Source organism: Oncorhynchus gorbuscha, unplaced genomic scaffold, assembly GCF_021184085.1.
Source record: "Oncorhynchus gorbuscha isolate QuinsamMale2020 ecotype Even-year unplaced genomic scaffold, OgorEven_v1.0 Un_scaffold_675, whole genome shotgun sequence".
Lineage (NCBI taxonomy): Eukaryota > Metazoa > Chordata > Actinopteri > Salmoniformes > Salmonidae > Oncorhynchus > Oncorhynchus gorbuscha.
The window spans coordinates 284,589-312,088 of NW_025745761.1; the positions used below are offsets into that span (position 1 = coordinate 284,589).

General features: G+C 50.3%; 1 protein-coding gene and 1 pseudogene across 5 annotated transcripts in view; one reads left to right on the forward strand and one right to left on the reverse strand.

Annotated features, from left to right (window-relative positions):
- Positions 1–3,831, reverse strand: part of LOC124019768 (bestrophin-3-like) — a 19,156-nt gene extending 15,325 nt beyond the window's left edge. For 3 of the 5 annotated variants that reach the window (XM_046335194.1, XM_046335193.1, XM_046335191.1), the window contains exons 1-4: positions 3,683–3,831; positions 3,265–3,429; positions 2,862–2,956; positions 926–1,159 (exon numbers count right to left, since the gene is read on the reverse strand). In XM_046335194.1, coding sequence (XP_046191150.1) covers positions 926–1,159; positions 2,862–2,956; positions 3,265–3,416 — 481 coding nt within the window. In that variant the 5' untranslated portion in view covers positions 3,417–3,429; positions 3,683–3,831. Of the gene's footprint in view, positions 1–925; positions 1,160–2,861; positions 2,957–3,264; positions 3,430–3,682 lie in introns of those variants that run through there. The other 2 variants (XM_046335192.1, XM_046335195.1) reach the window with 2 other exon arrangements.
- Positions 3,832–5,946: 2,115 nt separating this feature from the next.
- The window catches only part of LOC124019769, a 110,054-nt pseudogene continuing 88,500 nt past the window's right edge, over positions 5,947–27,500 (forward strand).

Sequence of the window (27,500 nt, forward strand, 5' to 3'; positions counted from 1 at the left end):
TCAGTGGTCTAAGGCTGTGCCACTAGAGATCCTGGTTCGAGACCAGGCTCAGTGGTCTAAGGCTGTGCCACTAGAGATCCTGGTTCGAGACCAGGCTCAGTGGTCTAAGGCTGTGCCACTAGAGATCCTGGTTCGAGACCAGGCTCAGTGGTCTAAGGCTGTGCCATTAGAGATCCTGGTTCGAGACCAGGCTCAGTGGTCTAAGGCTGTGCCATTAGAGATCCTGGTTCGAGACCAGGCTCAGTGGTCTAAGGCTGTGCCACTAGAGATCCTGGTTCGAGACCAGGCTCAGTGGTCTAAGGCTGTGCCACTAGAGATCCTGGTTCGAGACCAGGCTGGTGCACAATTGGCCCAGCGTCGTCCGGGTTAGTGGAGTGTTTGGCCCAAAAGGGATGTTCTTGTCCCATCGTGCTCTAGCGACTCCTGTGGTGGTCCAGGCACAGTGCATGCTGACACGGTTACCAGGTGTACGGTGTTTCCTCCAACACATTGGTGCGGCTGGCTTCCGGGTTAATTGAGAATTGTGGCAAGAAGCAGTGCGGCTTGGTTGGGTTGTGTTTCGGAGGACACACGGCTCTCGACCTTCGCCTCTCCCAAGTCCGTACGGGAGTTGCAGCGATGAGACAAGACTGTAACTACCAATTAGAAATTGGGGAGAAAAAGGGATACAAGTATTTTTTTTTTACTGAAGGTTGAGTGAACTTTCTTGATCTGAACCAAACCTGTAAACCAAACCTGGTCGACCTTTGACCCCACCTATGTGTATTCTATTGGGGTCAGGTAAGGCCAAGCACATGTCATTGAGGTACCTGCTTCCACTACTTGGTCCGTGAAGTTATGTACAGAATCTATCTGTCAAAATGAGTTTTCTCCTGACCTCCTGACCCCATCTATATGCATTCCGTTATCCCCTTGGGGGTCGTACCTGCCTCCACCACATGCTCCATGGTGGGGAATCTCTTACAGACGGCGGTGCTGACAGACCGGAAGATGAGCAGTGAGGTGAGGTTGACGTAGCGTATCAGCGTGCGTCTGAGGAGGCGGCCCTGCTCGTCGTGGCCGTGAACACAGCTGGAGACCAGGAACATGAGGCGGTCGGGCCAAGGCAGATTCACAAACTGGTTCCACCAACGGTTGACCACCAGGGTTACGTAGAAACCTGCAGGGAGGAGGAGATATCAGCATCATCTACACCAGGGTGATGTAGAAACCTACAGGGAGGAGGAGATATCAGCATCATCTACACCAGGGTTCTACATCCTCCTAAAGGTTTTAAACTCCAACCCTGTTCCTGGAGAGATACCTTCCTGTAGGTTTAAACTCCAACCTTGTTCCTGGAGAGATACCCTCCTGTAGGTTTTAAACTCCAACCCTGTTCCTGGAGAGATACCCTCCTGTAGGTTTTAAACTCCAACCCTGTTCCTGGAGAGATACCTTCCTGTAGGTTTAAACTCCAACCCTGTTCCTGGAGAGATATCTTCCTGTAGGTTTAAACTCCAACCTTGTTCCTGGAGAGATACATTCCTGGTACAGGTTTTAAACTCCAACCCTGTTCCTGGAGAGATATCTTCCTGGAGGTTTTAAAACTCCAGGAGGGTATCCTCCAGGAGCAGTTCCTGGAGAGATATCTTCCTGTAGGTTTTAAACTCCAACCTTGTTCCTGGAGAGATAGGAGCAGGGTTTCCTGTAGGTTTTAAACTCCAACCTTGTTCCTGGAGAGATATCTTCCTGTAGGTTTTAAACTCCAACCTTGTTCCTGGAGAGATATCTTCCTGTAGGGCTTTAAACTCCAACCCTGTTCCTGGAGAGATACTTCCTGTAGGTTGGAGTTAAACTCCAAGGTGTCTCCCAGGAACAGGGCTGTTCCTGGAGAGATATCTTCCTGGAGGTTTTAAACTCCAACCTTGTTCCTGGAAAGATACCAAAACAGTCCTGTAGGTTTTAACTCCAACCTAGTGCAGTACTCTTCAGGCTACATTTGAGCCTCAAGCTCAAAACAGAAAATTGACCCCTAGATCATTGTCTAGGGCAACTTCATCCCAGTCCATATCAATATTTTATTGACATAAACTGAGATACATAAATGTCATGAAAGCCACTTTGTGCCATTCACACAGAAGCACAACACTATTAAGCAACAATCTGATATGCCATGCAAAGCACTCCAGCAAACCCAACAATATCCCTCTTTCCCTGCTTTGGTCCGAATCCTAATGATTTCCTTCCATTAACTCAATCACCAGTTCATTTCCCCATTGGAATCAGTGTCTGTCGGAGAGCTTCTGTTATTAAGTAAAAGGGTTGACAAATCACGATCATTAGTTTGTTGCCTGGCACTGTTGAGGATCAGTTGGGTTCATTTGGTTGGATAGTAGCAAGCAAGTCAGACAGTTAACGCGGTGTGTGTCGGTGTTTGTGCGTGCGCGCGTGTGTGTGGGTGTGTATCAGTGTGCGTGTGTGTGTGGTGATCGAGAAAGAATTGCACTCTGTTGTCATTCTGTTTTTAGGTGGCGGACACACATTTGCCCGACGACTCAAACTGAATTCTTCCGCTGCTCTTATGTTCGCTACATTACCGCGGAGAAGAAACTAACATATGTGGGCGTGGCGTAGCGTTTGGCTGGAGCGAAGAGTTTGGGTCGCCAGGCAAGCTACACATGGGGTTGCGGATGAGGTGAATTTCCCGCTTAAACTGTAAAGCACTTTCAGCACATCTGGAAAGCACCTCTACAGTATTCAGGTAGAAACAGGCATTCTCATCTCAGCACAGCGCTAGTAGCTCATAGAGATAATAGGCTAATACTATAAACTACTCAGTGCGCATGCGCTGATATCAACCTGCACAAGTTGTGCTGACTTACCAAGCACAAACGTGACTGGAATCTGTTCTGCATACTTGTTACAGTGAAGAGCCAACTTTTCAAAGAAACGCTTTTCAGGGTCTGAGAGAGCAAGTCTAGATTGACAGATGTGTTAATTAATTAAGTAACATTATAGGTTTGTTCACATGCAGTTATTGATATATCACAGCGATACAAATCAATTACGGACCCATCATGCAAAGTCAAATCAAAGGCTCATATTACATCTTCATTTGTAATCACAGTTATAAACACATTAAAATCAGATAATAGATACTGTTATATAATATACATACACAAATAACATAACAATTATATGATTCATATTTCACCGAGGACTTTTATTTGTGACAATACTAATGTTTTTAAGGAAAAACGCGTAATAGCGTAATATTATGCCTACCTGTAAACGAGGCTCACCAAGGTATATAACAGTACAAAGACTATAAACTCCCGATAAAGCAGTTTGTAGATGCTGCCTCTCCATCGCAGTAGAAGTCTATGGAAACCGAAGAACGTGGCGTTGGCGACTTTACTGGAGTAGGTCACCGTCATCTTCCTTCAATCACTGCAGAAAAACGACCTAGTCATCCAACTTACACTTAGTTGACAGACACTCCCTTGTCCTTACCGGTTGTGAATGTAGCTGACTTAAATTGATATCTAAAAAAAAATGTTCCGCAGTAAACTACTCTCTCAAGGCAAGCTGTCATGGCACAATAATAACCAGTCAAAATAACCATTATTTCCATGTTACGTGGATAAGAAATAACGTTATTAAAAAAACATTAATAAAAGTATACATTTTTTTTCACACATACCTTTTGTACCAAATCTAAATCACATTGCTTGTTGTTGCTTTAGGCGTAATATAGTGTATTCCTGAACCGTGAGTCAAGATTGAGCAATCATCAGGTGACCGCCCTGGCCACATTTAGCTGGTTGTCTGTCTGTGTCTGTCTGTCAGTCCAGCTGCCAGTGCGCTCCTGGCTATGGCTGTCTGGGCAAGATGCCCACCATGTCATGGCGGTGGATGGGCATAAGAATAAGATGGGCACTATGTCATGGCGGTGGAATAAGATGCGCACCAAGTCATGGCGGTGGAATAAGATGCGCACCATGGCGGTGGAATAAGTCACTATGGGCGGTGGAATAAGATGCGTCACGGTGGAATAAGATGTCATGGCGGTGGAATAAGATGCGCACTATGTCATGGCGGTGGAAGATAAGTCATGGCGGTGGAATAAGATGCGCACTATGTCATGGCGGTGGAATAAGATGCGCACCATGTCATGGCGGTGGAATAAGATGCGCACCATGTCATGGCGGTGGAATAAGATGCGCACCATGTCATGGCGGTGGAATAAGATGCGCACTATGTCATGGCGGTGGAATAAGATGCGCACTAATGTCAAGTGTCATGGCGGCAAGTCTCTGGTTTTAATACAACATGCCTATACAACATACCAGCTCCTACATTTATCCCTGCCTGCAAGTCTCTGGTTTTAATACAACATGCCTATACAACATACCAGCTCCTACATTTATCCCTGTGTGCAAGTCTCTGGTTTTAATACAACATGCCTATACAGCATACCAGCTCCTACATTTATCCCTGCGTGCAAGTCTCTGGTTTTAATACAACATGCCTATACAGCATACCAGCTCCTACATTTATCCCTGCGTGCAAGTCTCTGGTTTTAATACAACATGCCTATACAGCATACCAGCTCCTACATTTATCCCTGCGTGCAAGTCTCTGGTTTTAATACAACATGCCTATACAGCATACCAGCTCCTACATTTATCCCTGCGTGCAAGTCTCTGGTTTTAATACAACATGCCTATACAGCATACCAGCTCCTACATTTATCCCTGCCTGTGCAAGTCTCTGGTTTTAATACAACATGCCTATACAACATACCAGCTCCTACATTTATCCCTGTGTGCAAGTCTCTGGTTTTAATACAACATGCCTATACAGCATACCAGCTCCTACATTTATCCCTGTGTGCAAGTCTCTGGTTTTAATACAACATGCCTATACAGCATACCAGCTCCTACATTTATCCCTGCGTGCAAGTCTTTGGTTTTAATACAACATGCCTATACAACAAGTCTTTGGTTTTAATACAACATGCCTATACAGCATACCAGCTTCTACATTTATCCCTGTGTGCAAGTCTCTGGTTTTAATACAACATGCCTATACAGCATACCAGCTCCTACATTTATCCCTGGGATCTTTATTACATCTTTGGGATGTAATATTTATTGTAATATTATTATTATATAGATATATTTGGACACATTTTTATAGAAAAAGCCTCATAAACATGTGGTTTATAGTAGTGCATATGAAAGCAGGAATTCAGATGCGTTGTAGAAATTGAAATGTCAAAGACTCATTATAGTTGTTTTATTACCTTCTCGAATGTATCGCATCCTTTTTGTTGCATCATTCATACTCTATCAAATATCCCTCCCAACATGAGATCTGAAACGGTGTCCAACGGACGGCGCTGTTGACCTAATTATCATGGCAAACAATAAAGCAGGCTCACAGAAATGCATTGGAGATGCAGCGACGGGACAAGACTGTAACTACCAATTGGATATCACGAAAATGTGAAGAAAAAAGGGGTAAACATTTTTATTTTTTATTTTCTACAAATAACAAAATAAATGCATGCTTTATACTGGTTGAACATACTCCCATCTATGACCAATAGATTAGCCTGCTAGGGCCTTATACTGGTTGAACATACTCCCATCTATGATCAATAGATTAGCCTGCTCGGGCCTAATAGACGATCGATAGTAATAAATAATTGTCGATGTAGAGATCTTACATCACATCAGAAGGAAACACACATTTCATTGTGAAGTATAGAACTATTGGCGCATGGATTGCATGCAATATCACAGTCAAAAAGTCGGATACAATGGTGCAACTTGTACATTTAGATACAATGTTGCGATCACAGTTTCGTATTATCTGTCGTCTGCTGCCATGAAAGGTGAACATGAGATGTGATACCGGCTTTGCGCATGCGCCACTGTGAGGTTGTCGGTTCACTTGTCGTGGGTGCTCCGTTCCCACCCAACCAGCGGAGAAGAAAAGAGCAGGTGAGAGGATGTTCGGATGCTGCTTGCGTTACTAAACCGACGATATTCAGCAAACAGATACCTCATGCACGGCGAAACGGGAGGTTACTGGGGACAGGTAGCGAGAGCACGTCGTGACAGCTGGTTTTATGCACGGTGGTCACTTTCCGAAGTGTTTTATTCTTCATAGACTGCAGGCGTCGAGAGAGGGGTGAGTTGACAGCTAGCATACTGTAGCTAGGCTATCCAAAGCGCTAGCCAGCTGGCTGTCTGACTAGCTGTCCTGCTTGTTTCATCGTCTTTAAACAACGATATTATATTCCAAGGTCATTGTGCATAGAGTTGTATTTGTTGGACCTACATTTTAAAGTGAATCATTGGAGTCTCAGCGTAAATCCCTGACCATGGAATTGCCCACTTGCAATGCATCGGAGTATTAGCACATCAATATGACAGCAATAGCTAGCTTTAATTCATTATCCATGGTGCATTTCGTTGAACCATTTTTTTGTCAACAGATGACTTGGTGTCCACACTAGTTTTAACAGTCCTCCACATGTGCGGACATTACAATCAAGCCATGTCTGTTAAGGAGACACATTCGGACTATTATCAGGTTTCACTAATGTTTTCCGAACATTATATCATTCAATGCAGCTGTGTAACATGGATGGTTTGGAGAAAAAGTGTATTTTGCTAGCAACATACCTCATAGGCCTACAGACGACGGAGAGGAGATGAGGAGAGGAGATAAGGAGAGGAGGAGAGGAAGGGCTGAAAGGAGGGCAGGGAATCCCTGATGCAGTGAATTGATGCCCTGCGTAGGTCAGGCAGTGTGCTGAACAGATGTATGTTTACTGATGTTAGTTTTTACAACTCAACACAAAATCAATTGAAATGTATTGGTCACATACCCAGTGAACAGCAGTTATTAAAGGTGCAGGGAAGTGCCTGTGTGCTAAGCTCTCAACATTACACAACATGAATCTGTATAATCGAAGTGTGTGTGTGTGTGTGTGTGTGTGTGTGTGTGTGTGTGTGTGTGTGTGTGTGTGTGTGTGTGTGTGTGTGTGTGTGTGTGTGTTGTGTGTGTGTGTGTGTGTGTGTGTGTAAGGGTTGGATGTGTGGATAGTCAGTGCAAATAATGTCTGGTGCATATAGTCTCTAAGGTGCATATAGTCTCTAAGGTGCATATAGTCTCTAAGGTGCATATAGTCTCTAAGGTGCATATAGTCTCTAAGGTGCATATAGTCTCTAAGGTGCATATAGTCTCTAAGGTGCATATAGTCTCTAAGGTGCATATAGTCTCTAAGGTGCATATAGTCTCTAAGGTGCATATAGTCTCTAAGGTGCATATAGTCTCTAAGGTGCATATAGTCTCTAAGGTGCATATAGTCTCTAAGGTGCATATAGTCTCTAAGGTGCATATAGTCTCTAAGGTGCATATAGTCTCTAAGGTGCATATAGTCTCTAAGTCTCTAAGTGCATATAGTCTCTAAGGTGCAGGTCTGTGCAGGAAGACCGCTAGGTTGAGCTTTTCAGCAGTCTGATGGCCTGGTGGTAGAAACTGTCTCAGTGTCTGTTGTGCCGAGACCTGATACTCCACTACTGCTTGCCAGATGGTCCGTGGCTTGGGTGACTGGAGTCCTTGAGGGTCTTTCGTGCCTTCCTCAGACACTGCCTGGTGTAGATGTCCTGGAGGGCAGGGAGCTCGCCCCCAGTGGGCCCATGCTGAATGTCTTCAGCCGCCTGAGGTTGAAGAGGTGCTGCTGCGCCTTCTTCACCACGGCGGTGGTGTGATTGGACCATGTCATGTCCTCAGTGAGGTGCACGCCGGGGAACATGAACCTTTTCACCCTCTCCACTGCAGTCCTGTCCATGCTGCTTCCCCTGTTTCCTGTCGTCCACCATCAGCTCCTTTGTTTTGCTGACGATGTGGGATGTTTCCACGGCACCGCTGTGCCAGGGCTCTAACCTCCTCCCAATAGGCTGTCTCGTCGCCGACGACGATGTGGGATGTTTCTACCGGCACCGCTGTGCCAGGTCTCTAACCTCATCCCAATAGGCTGTCTCGTCGCCGTCGACGATGAGGGATGTTTCTACCGGCACCGCTGTGCCAGGGCTCTAACCTCCTCCCAATAGGCTGTCTCGTCGCCGACGACGATGTGGGATGTTTCCACGGCACCGCTGTGCCAGGGCTCTAACCTCCTCCCAATAGGCTGTCTCGTCGCCGACGACGATGTGGGATGTTTCTACCGGCACCGCTGTGCCAGGGCTCTAACCTCCTCCCAATATGCTGTCTCGTCGCCGACGACGATGTGGGATGTTTCCACGGCACCGCTGTGCCAGGGCTCTAACCTCCTCCCAATAGGCTGTCTCGTCGTCGCCGACGACGATGTGGGATGTTTCTACCGGCACCGCTGTGCCAGGGCTCTAACCTCCTCCCAATAGGCTGTCTCGTCGCCGTCGACGATGAGGGATGTTTCCACGGCACCGCTGTGCCAGGGCTCTAACCTCCTCCCAATAGGCTGTCTCGTCGCCGACGACGATGTGGGATGTTTCTACCGGCACCGCTGTGCCAGGGCTCTAACCTCCTCCCAATAGGCTGTCTCGTCGCCGACGACGATGTGGGATGTTTCTACCGGCACCGCTGTGCCAGGGCTCTAACCTCCTCCCAATAGGCTGTCTCGTCGCCGACGACGATGTGGCATGTTTCCACGGCACCGCTGTGCCAGGGCTCTAACCTCCTCCCAATAGGCTGTCTCGTCGCCGACGACGGTGTGGGATGTTTCTACCGGCACCGCTGTGCCAGGGCTCTAACCTCCTCCCAATAGGCTGTCTCGTCGCCGACGACGATGTGGGATGTTTCTACCGGCACCGCTGTGCCAGGGCTCTAACCTCCTCCCAATAGGCTGTCTCGTCGCCGACGACGATGTGGGATGTTTCCACGGCACCGCTGTGCCAGGGCTCTAACCTCCTCCCAATAGGCTGTCTCGTCGCCGACGACGATGTGGGATGTTTCCACGGCACCGCTGTGCCAGGGCTCTAACCTCCTCCCAATAGGCTGTCTCGTCGCCGACGACGATGTGGGATGTTTCTACCGGCACCGCTGTGCCAGGGCTCTAACCTCCTCCCAATAGGCTGTCTCGTCGCCGACGACGATGTGGGATGTTTCTACCGGCACCGCTGTGCCAGGGCTCTAACCTCCTCCCAATAGGCTGTCTCGTCGCCGACGACGATGTGGGATGTTTCTACCGGCACCGCTGTGCCAGGGCTCTAACCTCCTCCCAATAGGCTGTCTCGTCGCCGACGACGATGTGGGATGTTTCCACGGCACCGCTGTGCCAGGGCTCTAACCTCCTCCCAATAGGCTGTCTCGTCGCTGACGACGATGTGGGATGTTTCCACGGCACCGCTGTGCCAGGGCTCTAACCTCCTCCCAATAGGCTGTCTCGTCGCCGACGACGTTGAGGGATGTTTCTACCGGCACCGCTGTGCCAGGGCTCTAACCTCCTCCCAATAGGCTGTCTCGTCGCCGACGACGATGTGGGATGTTTCTACCGGCACCGCTGTGCCAGGGCCCTAACCTCCTCCCAATAGGCTGTCTCGTCGCCGACGACGTTGAGGGATGTTTCTACCGGCACCGCTGTGCCAGGGCTCTAACCTCCTCCCAATAGGCTGTCTCGTCGCCGACGACGTTGAGGGATGTTTCTACCGGCACCGCTGTGCCAGGGCTCTAACCTCCTCCCAATAGGCTGTCTCGTCGCCGACGACGTTGAGGGATGTTTCTACCGGCACCGCTGTGCCAGGGCTCTAACCTCCTCCCAATAGGCTGTCTTGTCGTCGACGATCAGACAAACTTAATGATGGTGTTGGTGTCATACATGGCCACGCAGTCGTACGCTCCCAACGGCGGCCCCCCAACACACACACACACACACACACACACACACACACACACACACACACACACACACACACACACACACACACACACACACACACACACACACACACACACACACACACACTAATCAATTAGCCGAATGTGGACTCTGCATTCTCTCATATGGTTAATTAATATGAAATGCCAATGCCATAAATACATCCGTTTGTACAGTCTTGGCCAAAAGTTTTGAGAATGACACAAATATTAATTTCCACAAAGTTTGCTGCTTCAGTGTCTTTAGATATTTTTGTCAGATGTTACTATGGAATACTGAAGTATAATTACAAGCTTTTCATAAGTGTTAAAGGCTTTTATTGACAATTACACAAAGTTGATGCAAAGAGTCAATATTTGCAATGTTGACCCTTCCTTTTCAAGACCTTTGCAATCCGTCCTGGCATGCTGTCAATTAACTTCTGGGCCACATCCTGACTGATGGCAGCCCATTCTTGCATAATCAATGCTTGGAGTTTGTCAGAATTTGTGGGTTTTTGTTTGTCCACCCGTCTCTTGAGGATTGACCAAGTTCTCAATGGGATTAAGGTCTGGCGAGTTTCCTGGCCATGGACCCAAAATATCGATGTTTTGTTCCCCGAGCCACTTAGTTATCACTTTTGCCTTATGGAAAGTTGCTCCATCATGCTGGAAAAGGCATTGTTCATCACCAAACTGTTCCTGGATGGTTGGGAGAAGTTGCTCTCTGAGGATGTGTTGGTACCATTCTTTATTCATGGCTGTGTTCTTAAGCAAAATTGTGAGTGAGCCCACTCCCTTGGCTGAGAAGCAACCCCACACATGAATGGTCTCAGGATGCTTTACTGTTGGCATGACAAAGGACTGACGGTAGCGCTCACCTTGTCTTCTCCGGACAAGCTTTTTTCCTAATACCCCAAACAATCGGAAAGGGGATTCATCAGAGAAAATGACTTTACCCCAGCCCTCAGCAGTCCAATCCCTGTACCTTTTGCAGAATATCAGTCTGTCCCTGATGTTTTCCCTGGAGAGAAGTGGCTGCTTTGCTGCCCTCCTTGACACCAGGCCATCCTCCAAAAGTCTTCACCTCACTGTGCGTGCAGATGCATTCACACCTTCCTGCTGCCATTCCCGAGCAAGCTCTGTACTGGTGGTGCCCTGATCCCCCAGCTGAATCAACTTTAGAAGACGGTCCTGGCGCTTGCTGGACTTTCTTGGGCTCCCTGAAGCCTTCTTCACAACAATTGAACCGCTCTCCTTGAAGTTCTTGATGATCTGATAAATGGTTGATTTAGGTGCAATCTTACTGACAGCAATATCCTTGCCTGTGAAGCCTTTTTCATGCAAAGCAATGCTGACGGCACGTGTTTCCTTGCAGGTAACCATGGTTGACAGAGGAAGAACAATGATTCCAAGCACCACCCTCCTTTAGAAGCTTCCAGTCTGTTATTCAAACTGAATCAGTATGACAGAGTGATCTCCAGCCTTGTCAACATTCACACCTGTGTTAATGAGAGAATCTCTGACATGATGTCAGCTGGTCCTTTTGTGGCAGGGCTGAAATGCAGTGGAAATGTTTTTTGGGGATTCAGTTAATTTGCATGGCAAAGAGGGACTTTGCAATTAATTGCAATTCATCTGATCACTCTTCATAACATTCTGGAGTGTATGCAAATTGCCATCATAGAAACTGATTGTTTTGATTAATAACGGACCATTATCATGCACCTGTCCTGAAACACGGTAGAGGGGAAAAATACGTTATCTATGCACTTAAATAGCGAATGGAGGACGCTTTTCCCGTGGGTCATTTTCATGCCAGCAGGTAAACTATACTCCTGTTGTAAAGATAAACAATGTGCTTAATATTGGGAAAGTTGAGAAATAGATAAAGTAGGCCGAGCCTATAGAAAGCTGATGGGAACCTCCTCTTTTTATTAGAGGCCATCACTCTGTTTTCTCACGCATAGCCTATAGAAATGTTGCGCAACATGAGCTCATGGCCTCTCATGAAGTGTTTGATTATATTTTTGATTACATTTGCGTTGATGTCAGAGTGATTTAGATGGACAATAAAGTGCTGAGTACCAGGCAGTTAGCAAGTTCGGTAGGTTACTAATGACCATCGGCAGCATCAGACCTTGGAGAAGCCTAATTACCGTGACTGAACGGTCAAGTGGAATTTCACTGCCTTGTAACCCCAAGTGTGGCAGTATTACGGTCACCGCAACAGCCCCAGGCTCAACCCCCCTGAATGAGAAATGAGCCCCCTAAATAAAACAAAACTCAAACTTTGGGCGGGGTCTCTAAATAATGCTAAGTTAACCATTCTCCGTAAGAGTTTATAGACCCGTTACGTCAATCTAAGTAACATAATAAAAACATTTCCATCAAAATCCACCAGTTTAAACTAGAGATCTATTATTTTTTTGTATAGGCTGCGTTTCAATCCACCGCCTTCACCAATAGCAGCCTTCCGCATCTGCAGTGGGAGGTGACAGAGCTACAGCAGTGTTTATCAGACAATAAGACAACCCATCTGCGGTGGGAGGTGACAGAGCTACAGCAGTGTTTATCAGACTAGGAGACATCCCATCTGCGGTGTTTATCAGACTAGGAGACAACCCATCTGCAGTGGGAGGTGGCAGAGCTACAGCGGTGTTTATCAGACTAGGAGACAACCCATCTGCAGTGGGAGGTGACAGAGCTACAGCAGTGTTTATCAGACTAGGAGACAACCCATCTGCAGTGGGAGGTGGCAGAGCTACAGCGGTGTTTATCAGACTAGGAGACAACCCATCTGCAGTGGGAGGTGGCAGAGCTACAGCAGTGTTTATTAGACTAGGAGACAACCCATCTGCAGTGGGAGGTGACAGAGCTACAGCAGTGTTTATCAGACAATGAGACAACCAATCTGCGGTGGGAGGTGACAGAGCTACGTCCCGAAAATCAGTCTTCTCACAAAAACGTCTGTACATCCGAAAGGTTTGGCCTAAAAACAACATGACCACTATGGATTGTTTTGACTGTTGCGAACACGATGGTGTTCTCCGTTTTGACCTGGGCCTATAGACTTGGACAGGTCCTGTCCTGGCTGGGCCTCCTGTCCTGGCTGGACTTGGACAGGTCCTGTCCTGGCTGGGCCTGTAGACTTGGACAGGTCCTGTCCTGGCTGGGCCTGTAGACTTGGACAGGTCCTTTCCTGGCTGGGCCTGTAGACTTGGACAGGTCCTGTCCTGGCTGGGCCTGTAGACTTGGACAGGTCCTGTCCTGGCTGGGCCTGTAGACTTGGACAGGTCCTGTCCTGGCTGGGCCTGTAGCCGCGCGGAGAGGTCCTGTCCTGGCTGGGCCTGTAGCCGCGCGGAGAGGTCCTGTCCTGGCTGGGCCTGTAGCCGCGCGGAGAGGTCCTGTCCTGGCTGGGCCTGTAGCCGCGCGGAGAGGTCCTGTCCTGGCTGGGCCTGTAGCCGCGCGGAGAGGTCCTGTCCTGGCTGGGCCTGTAGCCGCGGGAGAGGTCCTGTCCTGGCTGGGCCTGTAGCCGCGCGGAGAGGTCCTGTCCTGGCTGGGCCTGTAGCCGCGCGGAGAGGTCCTGTCCTGGCTGGGCCTGTAGCCGCGGGAGAGGTCCTGTCCTGGCTGGGCCTGTAGCCGCGGGCCTGGAGAGGTCCTGTCCTGGCTGGGCCTGTAGCCGCGCGGAGAGGTCCTGTCCTGGCTGGGCCTGTAGCCGCGCGGAGAGGTCCTGTCCTGGCTGGGCCTGTAGCCGCGCGGAGAGGTCCTGTCCTGGCTGGGCCTGTAGCCGCGCGGAGAGGTCCTGTCCTGGCTGGGCCTGTAGCCGCGCGGAGAGGTCCTGTCCTGGCTGGGCCTGTAGCCGCGCGGAGAGGTCCTGTCCTGGCTGGGCCTGTAGCCGCGGAGAGGTCCTGTCCTGGCTGGGCCTGTAGCCGCGCGGAGAGGTCCTGTCCTGGCTGGGCCTGTAGCCGCGCGGAGAGGTCCTGTCCTGGCTGGGCCTGTAGCCGCGCGGAGAGGTCCTGTCCTGGCTGGGCCTGTAGCCGCGCGGAGGTCCTGTCCTGGCTGGGCCTGTAGCCGCGCGGAGAGGTCCCTGTCCTGTAGACTTCAGCAGTGGGCTGGGCCTGTAGCCGCGCGAGAGGTCCTGTCCTGGCTGGAGCCTGTAGCCCTGCGCGGAGAGGTCCTGTCCTGGCTGGGCCTGTAGCCGCGCGGAGAGGTCCTGTCCTGGCTGGGCCTGTAGCCGCGCGGAGAGGTCCTGTCCTGGCTGGGCCTGTTGGCCGCGCGGAGAGGTCCTGTCCTGTCCTGGCTGGGCCTGTAGCCGCGCGGAGGTCAGAGTCGTTGCACTCTCCTTCCCATGGAAGCCTAAACCCACACCTTGGCGAGCGTTTTGTTGACTCACCCTTCAGTATCAGTAAGCAGCACAGCCAGTGAGTCGATCCCTCCCTCCAGGACTCCAGACTAACCTTAACCCCTGCTGCCACTAAGACATTCACATTGCTTTATTAAAACATGTACAATACTGTACTCTAACAAATACATCGTTTCATCTTTTCATGTTGTGATTCTAAATATTTTCATGTACAACCTAATCCAGTGATTATCATGCATTTTGGGTTCACACTGACGTTACTAATTAACAATGTAACACGAACGCACATCCGAGTCAAAGGGTCGCAATATGCAACTAAATGGTGGCAGTCTGGACCCCCCCCCCCCACTTCCTCCCTCTACATAGAAATGTCTCTCCCTTCTCTCCCTCGTTTTGTGTGAGAATTTGTCAGGCTCTCGCTAATATTCACTATTTGTCTTCACAGTTGATATAAAGATTTTTTTTTTTAAACCTGGAGACTGGAGGAGAGGAAGAGGGGAAAATGAGTGCCCAGCCTCAGACAGCCAGCGGGCCTCTCCCCCTGGTCTGTTCCTCAGGCCGACGGCGGGCCTCTCCCCCTGGTCTGTTCCTCAGGCCGACGGCGGGCCTCTCCCCCTGGTCTGTTCCTCAGACAGCCGGCGGGCCTCTCCCCCTGGTCTGTTCCTCAGACAGCCGGCGGGCCTCTCCCCCTGGTCTGTTCCTCAGACAGCCGGCGGTCCTCTCCCCCTGGTCTGTTCCTCAGACAGCCGGCGGGCCTCTCCCCCTGGTCTGTTCCTCAGACAGCCGGTGGGCCTCTCCCCCTGGTCTGTTCCTCAGACAGCCGGCGGGCCTCTCCCCTGGTCTGTTCCTCAGACAGCCGGCGGGCCTCTCCCCTGGTCTGTTCCTCAGACAGCCGGCGGGCCTCTCCCCTGGTCTGTTCCTCAGACAGCCGGTGGGCCTCTCCCCTGGTCTGTTCCTCAGACAGCCGGCGGGCCTCTCCCCTGGTCTGTTCCTCAGACAGCCGGCGGGCCTCTCCCCTGGTCTGTTCCTCAGACAGCCGGCGGGCCTCTCCCCCTGGTCTGTTCCTCAGACAGCCGGCGGGCCTCTCCCCTGGTCTGTTCCTCAGACAGCCGGCGGGCCTCTCCCCCTGGTCTGTTCCTCAGACAGCCGGCGGGCCTCTCCCCCTGGTCTGTTCCTCAGACAGCCGGCGGGCCTCTCCCCCTGGTCTGTTCCTCAGACAGCCGGCGGGCCTCTCCCCCTGGTCTGTTCCTCAGACAGCCGGCGGTCCTCTCCCCCTGGTCTGTTCCTCAGACAGCCGGCGGGCCTCTCCCCCTGGTCTGTTCCTCAGGCAGCCGGCGGGCCTCTCCCCCTGGTCTGTTCCTCAGGCAGCCGGCGGGCCTCTCCCCCTGGTCTGTTCCTCAGGCAGCCGGCGGTCCTCTCCCCCTGGTCTGTTCCTCAGACAGCCGGCGGTCCTCTCCCCTGGTCTGTTCCTCAGACAGCCGGCGGTCCTCTCCCCTGGTCTGTTCCTCAGACAGCCGGCGGGCCTCTCCCCTGGTCTGTTCCTCAGACAGCCGGCGGGCCTCTCCCCTGGTCTGTTCCTCAGACAGCCGGCGGGCCTCTCCCCCTGGTCTGTTCCTCAGACAGCCGGCGGGCCTCTCCCCCTGGTCTGTTCCTCAGACAGCCGGCGGGCCTCTCCCCCTGGTCTGTTCCTCAGACAGCCGGCGGGCCTCTCCCCTGGTCTGTTCCTCAGACAGCCGGCGGGCCTCTCCCCCTGGTCTGTTCCTCAGACAGCCGGCGGGCCTCTCCCCTGGTCTGTTCCTCAGACAGCCGGCGGGCCTCTCCCCCTGGTCTGTTCCTCAGACAGCCGGCGGGCCTCTCCCCCTGGTCTGTTCCTCAGACAGCCGGCGGGCCTCTCCCCCTGGTCTGTTCCTCAGACAGCCGGCGGGCCTCTCCCCCTGGTCTGTTCCTCAGACAGCCGGCGGGCCTCTCCCCCTGGTCTGTTCCTCAGGCAGACGGCGGGCCTCTCCCCCTGGTCTGTTCCTCAGACAGCCGGCGGGCCTCTCCCCCTGGTCTGTTCCTCAGACAGCCGGCGGGCCTCTCCCCCTGGTCTGTTCCTCAGACAGCCGGCGGGCCTCTCCCCCTGGTCTGTTCCTCAGACAGCCGGCGGTCCTCTCCCCCTGGTCTGTTCCTCAGACAGCCGGCGGGCCTCTCCCCCTGGTCTGTTCCTCAGACAGCCGGCGGGCCTCTCCCCTGGTCTGTTCCTCAGACAGCCGGCGGGCCTCTCCCCCTGGTCTGTTCCTCAGACAGCCGGCGGTTCCTCAGACAGCCGGCGCCTCTCCCCTGGTCTGTTCCTCAGACAGCCGGCGGGCCTCTCCCCCTGGTCTGTTCCTCAGACAGCCGGCGGGCCTCTCCCCTGGTCTGTTCCTCAGACAGCCGGCGGGCCTCTCCCCCTGGTCTGTTCCTCAGACAGCCGGCGGGCCTCTCCCCCTGGTCTGTTCCTCAGACAGCCGGCGGGCCTCTCCCCCTGGTCTGTTCCTCAGACAGCCGGCGGGCCTCTCCCCCTGGTCTGTTCCTCAGACAGCCGGCGGGCCTCTCCCCCTGGTCTGTTCCTCAGACAGCCGGCGGGCCTCTCCCCTGGTCTGTTCCTCAGACAGCCGGCGGGCCTCTCCCCCCCCTGGTCTGTTCCTCAGAGACAGCCGGCGGGCCTCTCCCCCCCTGGTCTGTTCCTCAGACAGCCGGCGGGCCTCTCCCCCTGGTCTGTTCCTCAGACAGCCGGCGGGCCTCTCCCCCCCTGGTCTGTTCCTCAGACAGCCGGCGGGCCTCTCCCCCTGGTCTGTTCCTCAGGCAGCCGGCGGGCCTCTCCCCCTGGTCTGTTCCTCAGACAGCCGGCGGGCCTCTCCCTGTTCCCCCCTGGTCTGTTCCTCAGACAGCAGCCTCTCCCCCTGGTCTGGGCAGCCGGCGGGCCTCTCCCCTGGTCTGTTCCTCAGACAGCCGGCGGGCCTCTCCCCCTGGTCTGTTCCTCAGACAGCCGGCGGGCCTCTCCCCCTGGTCTGTTCCTCAGACAGCCGGCGGGCCTCTCCCCTGGTCTGTTCCTCAGACAGCCGGCGGGCCTCTCCCCCTGGTCTGTTCCTCAGACAGCCGGCGGGCCTCTCCCCTGGTCTGTTCCTCAGACAGCCGGCGGGCCTCTCCCCTGGTCTGTTCCTCAGACAGCCGGCGGGCCTCTCCCCCTGGTCTGTTCCTCAGACAGCCGGCGGGCCTCTCCCCCTGGTCTGTTCCTCAGACAGCCGGCGGGCCTCTCCCCCTGGTCTGTTCCTCAGACAGCCGGCGGGCCTCTCCCCTGGTCTGTTCCTCAGACAGCCGGCGGGCCTCTCCCCTGGTCTGTTCCTCAGACAGCCGGCGGGCCTCTCCCCCTGGTCTGTTCCTCAGACAGCCGGCGGGCCTCTCCCCTGGTCTGTTCCTCAGACAGCCGGCGGGCCTCTCCCCCTGGTCTGTTCCTCAGACAGCCGGCGGGCCTCTCCCCCTGGTCTGTTCCTCAGACAGCCGGCGGGCCTCTCCCCCTGGTCTGTTCCTCAGACAGCCGGCGGGCCTCTCCCCTGGTCTGTTCCTCAGACAGCCGGCGGCCTCTGCTCCCCTGGTCTGTTCCTCAGACAGCCTCCTCTCCCCCTGGTCTGTTCCTCAGACAGCCGGCGGGCCTCTCCCCCTGGTCTGTTCCTCAGACAGCCGGCGGGCCTCTCCCCCTGGTCTGTTCCTCAGACAGCCGGCGGGCCTCTCCCCCTGGTCTGTTCCTCAGACAGCCGGCGGGCCTCTCCCCCTGGTCTGTTCCTCAGACAGCCGGCGGGCCTCTCCCCCTGGTCTGTTCCTCAGACAGCCAGGACCTACTGGCACCGTTTGGAGTCTAGACATTGAGAGATGTTGACATGAACAAGGAAACCACCGAGCAAATGGAGGTTACCTGTGTCTACTTTAGGATTTGTAAGAGATTGACATAGTTGAATTAGTTTCGCTGATAAAATTGTGTGTAACACACTCAGACTGTATGAGTGTAGCTTAGGTGTTGTGTGTCAGAAATAAGCTTGTTTTTTAAATTAAGGTCTCTGCTCTGCTCTGACCTGCTTTGCTCTGTTCTGCTCTGACCTGCTCTGCTCTGTTCTGCTCTGACCTGCTCTGCTCTGCTCTGACCTGCTTTGCTCTGCTCTGACCTGCTTTGCTCTGATCTGACCTGCTTTGTTTTGCTTTGCTCTGTTCTGCTCTGCTCTGCTCTGCTCTGCTCTGCTCTGACCTGCTTTGCTCTGCTCTGACCTGCTTTGCTCTGTTCTGCTCTGACCTGCTCTGCTCTGCTCTGACCTGCTTTGTTTTGCTTTGCTCTGTTCTGCTCTGACCTGCTCTGCTCTGCTCTGACCTGCTTTGCTCTGCTCTGACCTGCTTTGCTCTGCTCTGACCTGCTCTGCTCTGATCTGACCTGCTTTGCTCTGATCTGACCTGCTTTGCTCTGCTCTGTTCTGTTCTGACCTGCTCTGTTTTGACCTTCTCTGTTCTGTTGTCTCAGTGTAATGTCTCAGGACATTTAGGACAAATCATTCTGTGTTCTTATCGCTCACACACACAGCCACTATATTTAGACAAATAGCCAGACCAACTCACAGCCACTATTTATAGACAAATAGCCAGACGAACTCACAGCCACTATTTATAGACAAATAGCCAGACCAACTCACAGCCACTATGTATAGACTATTAGCCAGACCAACTCACAGCCACTATGAAAAGAGTATTAGCCAGACCAACTCACAGCCACTATTTATAGACTATTAGCCAGACCAACTCACAGCCACTATGAAAAGAGTATTAGCCAGACCAACTCACAGCCACTATGTATAGACTATTAGCCAGACCAACTCACAGCCACTATTTATAGACTATTAGCCAGACCAACTCACAGCCACTATTTATAGACAAATAGCCAGACCAACTCACAGCCACTATTTATAGACTATTAGCCAGACCAACTCACAGCCACTATGAAAAGACTATTAGCCAGACCAACTCACAGCCACTATGTATAGACTATTAGCCAGACCAACTCACAGCCACTATGTATAGACTATTAGCCAGACCAACTCACAGCCACTATTTATAGACTATTAGCCAGACCAACTCACAGCCACTATGAAAAGAGTATTAGCCAGACCAACTCGCAGCCACTATTTATAGACTATTAGCCAGACCAACTCACAGCCACTATGTATAGACTATTAGCCAGACCAACTCACAGCCACTATTTATAGACTATTAGCCAGACCAACTCACAGCCACTATTTATAGACTATTAGCCAGACCAACTCACAGCCACTATGAAAAGACTATTAGCCAGACCAACTCACAGCCACTATGAAAAGACTATTAGCCAGACCAACTCACAGCCACTATGTATAGACTATTAGCCAGACCAACTCACAGCCACTATTTATAGACTATTAGCCAGACCAACTCACAGCCACTATGAAAAGACTATTAGCCAGACCAACTCACAGCCACTATGAAAAGACTATTAGCCAGACCAACTCACAGCCACTATGTATAGACTATTAGCCAGACCAACTCACAGCCACTATTTATAGACTATTAGCCAGACTAACTCACAGCCACTATGAAAAGACTATTAGCCAGACCAACTCACAGCCACTATGAAAAGACTATTAGCCAGACCAACTCACAGCCACTATTTATAGACAAATAGCCAGACCAACTCACAGCCACTATGTATAGACTATTAGCCAGACCAACTCACAGCCACTATTTATAGACTATTAGCCAGACCAACTCACAGCCACTATGTATAGACTATTAGCCAGACCAACTCACAGCCACTATGTATAGACTATTAGCCAGACCAACTCACAGCCACTATGTGTAGACAATTAGCCAGACCAACTCACAGCCACTATGTGTAGACTATTAGCCAGACCAACTCACAGCCACTATGTATAGACTATTAGCCAGACCAACTCACAGCCACTATGTGTAGACAATTAGCCAGACCAACTCACAGCCACTATGTATAGACTATTAGCCAGACCAACTCACAGCCACTATGAAAAGACTATTAGCCAGACCAACTCACAGCCACTATGTATAGACTATTAGCCAGACCAACTCACAGCCACTATGAAAAGACTATTAGCCAGACCAACTCACAGCCACTATGTATAGACTATTAGCCAGACTAACTCACAGCCACTATGAAAAGACTATTAGCCAGACCAACTCACCGCCACTATGAAAAGACTATTAGCCAGACCAACTCACAGCCACTATGAAAAGACTATTAGCCAGACCAACTCACAGCCACTATGTATAGACTATTAGCCAGACCAACTCACAGCCACTATGAAAAGACTATTAGCCAGACCAACTCACAGCCACTATTTATAGACTATTAGCCAGACCAACTCGCAGCCACTATGTATAGACTATTAGCCAGACCAACTCACAGCCACTATGTGTAGACAATTAGCCAGACCTCCTCCTCCATGCTTCACGGTGGGAACCACACATGCAGAGATCATCCGTTCACCTACTCTGAGTGTGCAAAGCTGTCATCAAGGCAAAGGGTGGCTATTTTGAAGAATCTCAAATATAAAATATATTTAGATTTGTTTAACACTTTCTTGGGGGGTTACTGCATGATTCCATATGTGTTATTTCATAGTTTTGATGTTTTCACTATTATTCTACAATGTAGAAAGAGAACTCTTGAATGAGTAGGTGTTTCCAAACTTTTGACTGGTACTGTATATGATGAGGGTGATAACTGTAGTTTCCTTCTCAATAGACCTATAGGATGAGGGTGATAACTGTAGCTTCCTTCTCAATAGACCTATAGGATGAGGGTGATAACTGTAGCTTCCTTCTCAATAGACCTATAGGATGAGGGTGATAACTGTAGCTTCCTTCTCAATAGACCTATAGGATGAGGGTGATGGCTGTAGCTTCCTTCTCAATAGACCTATAGGACGATGGTGATTATAGTCATTATTATCAACAGAAGGTTGAGAGTCTAGTAGTCATCATTATCATCTGTACTAATGACTCACATCTGTTGATAATGATAACTACTACATTATCTGTACTGATGACTGACTCATCCTGGTAGAATCTGTTGATAATGACTACTACATTATCTGTGCTAATGACTCACTAGTCCAGGTAGAATCTGTTGATAATGATGACTACTACATTATCTGTACTGATGACTGACTAGTCCTGGTAGAATCTGTTGATAATGATGACTACTACATTATCTGTACTGATGACTGACTAGTCCTGGTAGAATCTGTTGATAATGATGACTAGTCCTGGTAGAATCTGTTGATAATGACTACTACATTATCTGTACGAATGACTGACTAGTCCTGATAGAATCTGTTGATAATGATGACTACTACATTATCTGTACTGATGACTGACTAGTCCTGGTAGAATCTGTTGATAATGATGACTAGTCCTGGTAGAATCTGTTGATAATGACTACTACATTATCTCTACGAATGACTGACTAGTCCTGGTAGAATCTGTTGATAATGATGACTACTACATTATCTGTACGAATGACTGACTCGTCCTGGTAGAATCTGTTGATAATGATGACTACTACATTATCTGTACTGATGACTGACTAGTCCTGGTAGAATCTGTTGATAATGATGACTAGTCCTGGTAGAATCTGTTGATAATGACTACTACATTATCTGTACGAATGACTGACTAGTCCTGATAGAATCTGTTGATAATGATGACTACTACATTATCTGTACTGATGACTGACTAGTCCTGGTAGAATCTGTTGATAATGATGACTAGTCCTGGTAGAATCTGTTGATAATGACTGACTAGTCCTGATAGAATCTGTTGATAATGATGACTAGTCCTGGTAGAATCTGTTGATAATGACTGACTAGTCCTGATAGAATCTGTTGATAATGATGACTAGTCCTGGTAGAATCTGTTGATAATGACTGACTAGTCCTGATAGAATCTGTTGATAATGATGTCTACTACATTATCTGTACTGATGACTGACTAGACCTGGTAGAATCTGTTGATAATGACTGACTAGTCCTGGTAGAATCTGTTGATAATGATGACTACTACATTATCTGTACTGATGACTGACTAGTCCTGGTAGAATCTGTTGATAATGATGACTACTACATTATCTGTACTGATGACTCACTAGTCCTGGTAGAATCTGCATCCTGAAGTTAGTAGAAGAGCGCCTTCACTGCCTTTCAGTGCCCTCTCTTCAAGGTTGACCCCAGTTATCCTGGAGCGTGATATTCTGTGTTGCCATGGATAGGGAGAGAGTATTCCCGTAGTGTAAAGGTCTGCCAAGGTGTCAGACTGCCAACTCATTGAGCAGGTAAGCTAAGGACATCCACAGAGAATAGACCTAGTGGTAGTAGTAGTAACAGTAGAGAAAATACAGACTCACAGAGCCAGATGTCAGCCATTGTTTTAGGTCAGAGTTGGGCTCCTATGTCAGACAAGCTCGGGGGGGACGGGGGTTCTGGCGCCTTACCCCCCCCCAACAGTAGGCCCATTCTGGGGGGCCGGGGGGAGGGGGGGGCTCCATCCTCCACCCTCCATCCTCCATTCTCCACCCTCCACCCAGCAGCACCTCAGTCAGTGTAAGTGGATCCGACCCAGATCCTACCCAGAGTCTGCTATCTGTCCAAGGCCAGATAGAAGGGTGTCGTGTTACTGTGGTTCCCTAGGGAACGGAGAGGACAGACTGCAGTCTACTGAGTGGCTGTAGTGGAGGGGCTTGAGCCAGCCAGGGGTTGTGTCCCAAATCACACCCTATTCCCTATATAGTGCACTACTTTAGCCCAGGGCCCATAGGCCTCAGCTGACACTAGGGAGTAGGGTGCCATTTAGGAGGCAGACAGCGTTAGCCTTCTGTCAGTGTAAATGTTCTGAACGTTGTGGATAGAAATGTCATGAATAGATCAGACTATGACATGATTGCTTACTCAACGTGTCATAGAGGGATATCTGTTCAAACAGTGTATTCTACATCTTAATGTTTTGTCCTACAAAATGGGGTCCTGCATCTCTGACCTTACTGCTGCTACAGAACCAACTGGACTGACCTGTAGTCTGACCCGTGTCTGACCCGTCTGACCTGTAGTCCTGTCTTCAGGGCTGGACTGACCTATAGTCTGACCTGTAGTCTGACCTGTAGTCCTGTCTTCAGGGCTGGACTGACCTATAGTCTGACCTGTAGTCTGACCTGTAGTCCTGTCTTCAGGGCTGGACTGACCTGTAGTCTGACCTGTAGTCTGACCTGTAGTCCTGTCTTCAGGGCTGGACTGACCTATAGTCTGACCTGTAGTCTGACCTGTAGTCCTGTCTTCAGGGCTGGACTGACCTGTAGTCTGACCTGTAGTCTGACCTGTAGTCCTGTCTTCAGCTAGACTGACCTGTAGTCTGACCTGTGACCTGTCTGACCTGTAGTCCTGTCTTCAGGGCTGGACTGACCTGTAGTCCTGACCTGTAGGGCTGGACTGACCTGTAGTCCTGTCTTCAGGGCTGGACTGACCTGTAGTCCTGACCTGTCCTGGGGCTGGACTGACCTGTAGTCCCTGTCTTCTTCAGGGCTGGACTGACCTGACCCTGTAGTCCTGACCTGTAGTCCTGTCTTCAGGGCTGGACTGACCTGTAGTCCTGTCTTCAGGGCTGGACTGACCTGTAGACTGACCTGTAGTCTGACCTGTCAGACTGACCTGGACTGACCTGTAGTCCTGACTTCAGGGCTGGACTGACCTGTAGTCCTGACCTGTAGACTGACCTGTAGTCCTGTCTTCGGGGCTGGACTGACCTGTAGTCCTGTCTTCAGGGCTGGACTGACCTGTAGTCCTGTCTTCAGGGCTGGACTGACCTGTAGTCCTGTAGTCCTGACCTTCGGGGCTGGACTGACCTGTAGTCCTGTCTTCAGGGCTGGACTGACCTGTAGTCTGACCTGTAGTCCTGTCTTCAGGGCTGGACTGACCTATAGTCTGACCTGTAGACTGACCTGTAGTCCTGACCTTCAGGGCTGGACTGACCTGTAGTCTGACCTGTAGACTGACCTGTAGTCCTGACCTTCGGGGCTGGACTGACCGTTTCAATCGGTGACGTCACTCGCTCTGAGACCTTGAAGTAGTTGTTCCCTTTGCTCTGCAAGGGTTGTGGCTTTTGTGGAGTGATGGGTAACAATGCTTTGTGGGAGGCAGTTGTTGATGTGTCCCTGGTTGGAGCCCAGGTAGGGACGAGGAGAGGGACGGAAGCTATACTGTTACACTAAGAGGGGTTTATAAATGAGCATCAACCACTGGGTCTTGCGACGGGTACAGAGATGACCAATTTAAAGAGCATAGAGTGCAGTGATGTGTCTTGTAAGGAGCATTGGTGACAAATCTGATGGCTGAATGGTAAAGAACATCTAGTCGCTCGAACACCCTTACCTGCCCATCTATAAATTACATCTCCGTAGTCTAGCATGGGTAGGGTAGTCATCTGAATCAGGATTAGTTTGGCAGCTGGGGTGAAAGAGGAGCGATTATGATAGAGGAAACCAAGTCTAAACCCCTGGGGCGGCAGGGTAGCCTAGTGGTTAGTGTTGGACTAGTAACCGGAAGGTTGCAAGTTCAAACCCCCGAGCTGACAAGGTACAAATCTGTCGTTCTGCCCCTGAACAGGCAGTTAACAGTGGGTCATTGAAAATAAGAATTTGTTCTTAACTGACTTGCCTAGTTAAATAAAGGTAAATAAAAAGTCTAGATTTAACTTTAGCCTGTAGCTTTGATATGTGCTGAGAGAAGAACAGTGTACTGTCTAGCCATACTCCCAAGTACTTGTATGAGGTGAGTACCTCAAGCTCTAATCCCTCAGAGGCAGTAATCTTACCTGTGGGGAGAGGGACATTCTTACCAAACCACATGACCTTTGTTTCGGAGGTGTTCTAAATTATGTTAAGGGTAGAGAAAGCTTGTTGAACACTAAGAAAGCTTGTTGAACACTAAGAAAGCTTTGTTGTAGAGCATTTAATAAAACATTTGGGGAGTGGCCAGCTGAGTATAAGACTGTGTCATCTGCATATAAATGGATAGGAGAGCCTCCTACTGCCTGAGCTATGTTGTTGATGCAAATTGAGAAGAGCGTGGGGCCTAGGATCGAGCCTTGGGGTACTCCCATGTGACAGGCACTGGCTGAGACAGCAGATGTTCTGACTTTATACAATGTTCTCTTTGAGAGAGGTAGTTATAGCAAACCAGGCCAAAGACCCCTCAGAGATACCAATACTCCTTAGCCGCAACACAAGAATGGAATGGTAAATGAAGGCTGGTTCAACCTGAGCCCTACGTCTGCTACCCTAACCCTAGGCCTACTATAATGAAGGCTGTTTAAAAATGGAGCCATAAAACTTGACTCTCTGTCCTCTCTCTGCTCTCTATCCTCTCTCTAACCTCTTGCTCTCTATACTCTTTCTCTCCCTCTCTGTCCTCTCCCATTTTCATGACAGGTGGCTGTGGCTCTACATGACACAGTGGGGGAGGAGAAATCTGTCAGGCTGTACGTTGGGTTGGTTCCCTTCACTTATAAAATCTGCGATACAGAGAACGAGGACGGAATCCTTCTGGTAGAGGGATGGGCTTTCCCTAAAAACCTCCTGGTAGAGGGATGGGCTTTCCCTAAAAACCTCCTGGTAGAGGGATGGGCTTTCCCTAAAAACCTCCTGGTAGATGGATGGGCTTTCCCTAAAAACCTCCTGGTAGAGGGATGGGCTTTCCCTAAAAACCTCCTGGTAGAGGGATGGGCTTTCCCTAAAAACCTCCTGGTAGAGAGATGGGCTTTCCCTAAAAACCTCCTGGTAGAGGGATGGGCTTTCCTAAAAACCTCCTGGTAGAGGGATGGGCTTTTCCTAAACACCTCCTGGTAGAGGGATGGGCTTTCCCTAAAAACCTCCTTGTAGAGGGATGGGCTTTTCCTAAACACCTCCTGGTAGAGGGATGGGCTTTTCCTAAACACCTCCTGGTAGAGGGATGGGCTTTCCCTAAAAACCTCCTGGTAGAGGGATGGGCTTTCCCTAAAAACCTCCTTGTAGAGGGATGGGCTTTTCCTAAACACCTCCTGGTAGAGGGATGGGCTTTTCCTAAACACCTCCTGGTAGAGGGATGGGCTTTTCCTAAACACCTCCTGGTAGAGGGATGGGCTTTTCCTAAAAACCTCCTGGTAGAGGGATGGGCTTTTCCTAAAAACCTTGTCAATTAATTAACTACCAAGTGCTGTGCATACTTTGGCAGAATGATATCATGATTTGCATCAATCCAGTGGGTATTTGTTTAGCAAACTCTACCATCACATGTTGTGTTTTTACCATGTCATGTTGTGTTGCTACCACGCTGTGCTGCTACCACGTTGTGTTTCTACCATGTTGTTGTGCTGCTACACATTGTGCTACCACGTTGTGTTGCTACCATGTTGTTGTGCTGCTACCACATCACATGTTGTGTTGCTACCACGTTGTGTTGCTACCATGTTGTTGTGCTGCTACCACGTTGTGTTGCTACCATGTTGTTGTGCTGCTACCACGTTGTGTTGCTACCATGTTGTTGCTACCATGTTGTTGTTGTGTTGCTACCATGTTGTTGTTGTGTTGCTACCATGTTGTTGTGCTGCTATGTTGTTGTGCTGCTATCACATTGTGTTGCTACCATGTTGTGTTGCTACCATGTTGTTGTGCTGCTATCACATTGTGTTGCTACCACATTGTTGTTGTGTTGCTACCATGTTGTTGCTATCACATTGTGTTGCTACCATGTTGTTGTGCTGCTATCACATTGTGTTGCTACCATGTTGTTGTGTTGCTACCATGTTGTTGTTGTGTTGCTACCATGTTGTTGTGCTGCTATCACATTGTGTTGCTACTGCTATGTTGTTGTGCTGCTATCCATTGTGTTGCTACCATGTTGTGTTGCTACCATGTTGTTGTGCTGCTACCACATTGTGTTGCTACCATTGTTGTTGTGTGCTACCATGTTGTTGTGCTGCTATCACATTGTGTTGCTACCATGTTGTTGTGCTGCTATCACATTGTTGTGTTGCTACCATGTTGTTGTGCTGCTACCACGTTGTGTTGCTACCATGTTGTTGTTGTGTTGCTACCATGTTGTTGTGCTGCTATCACATTGTGTTGCTACCATGTTGTTGTGCTGCTACATGT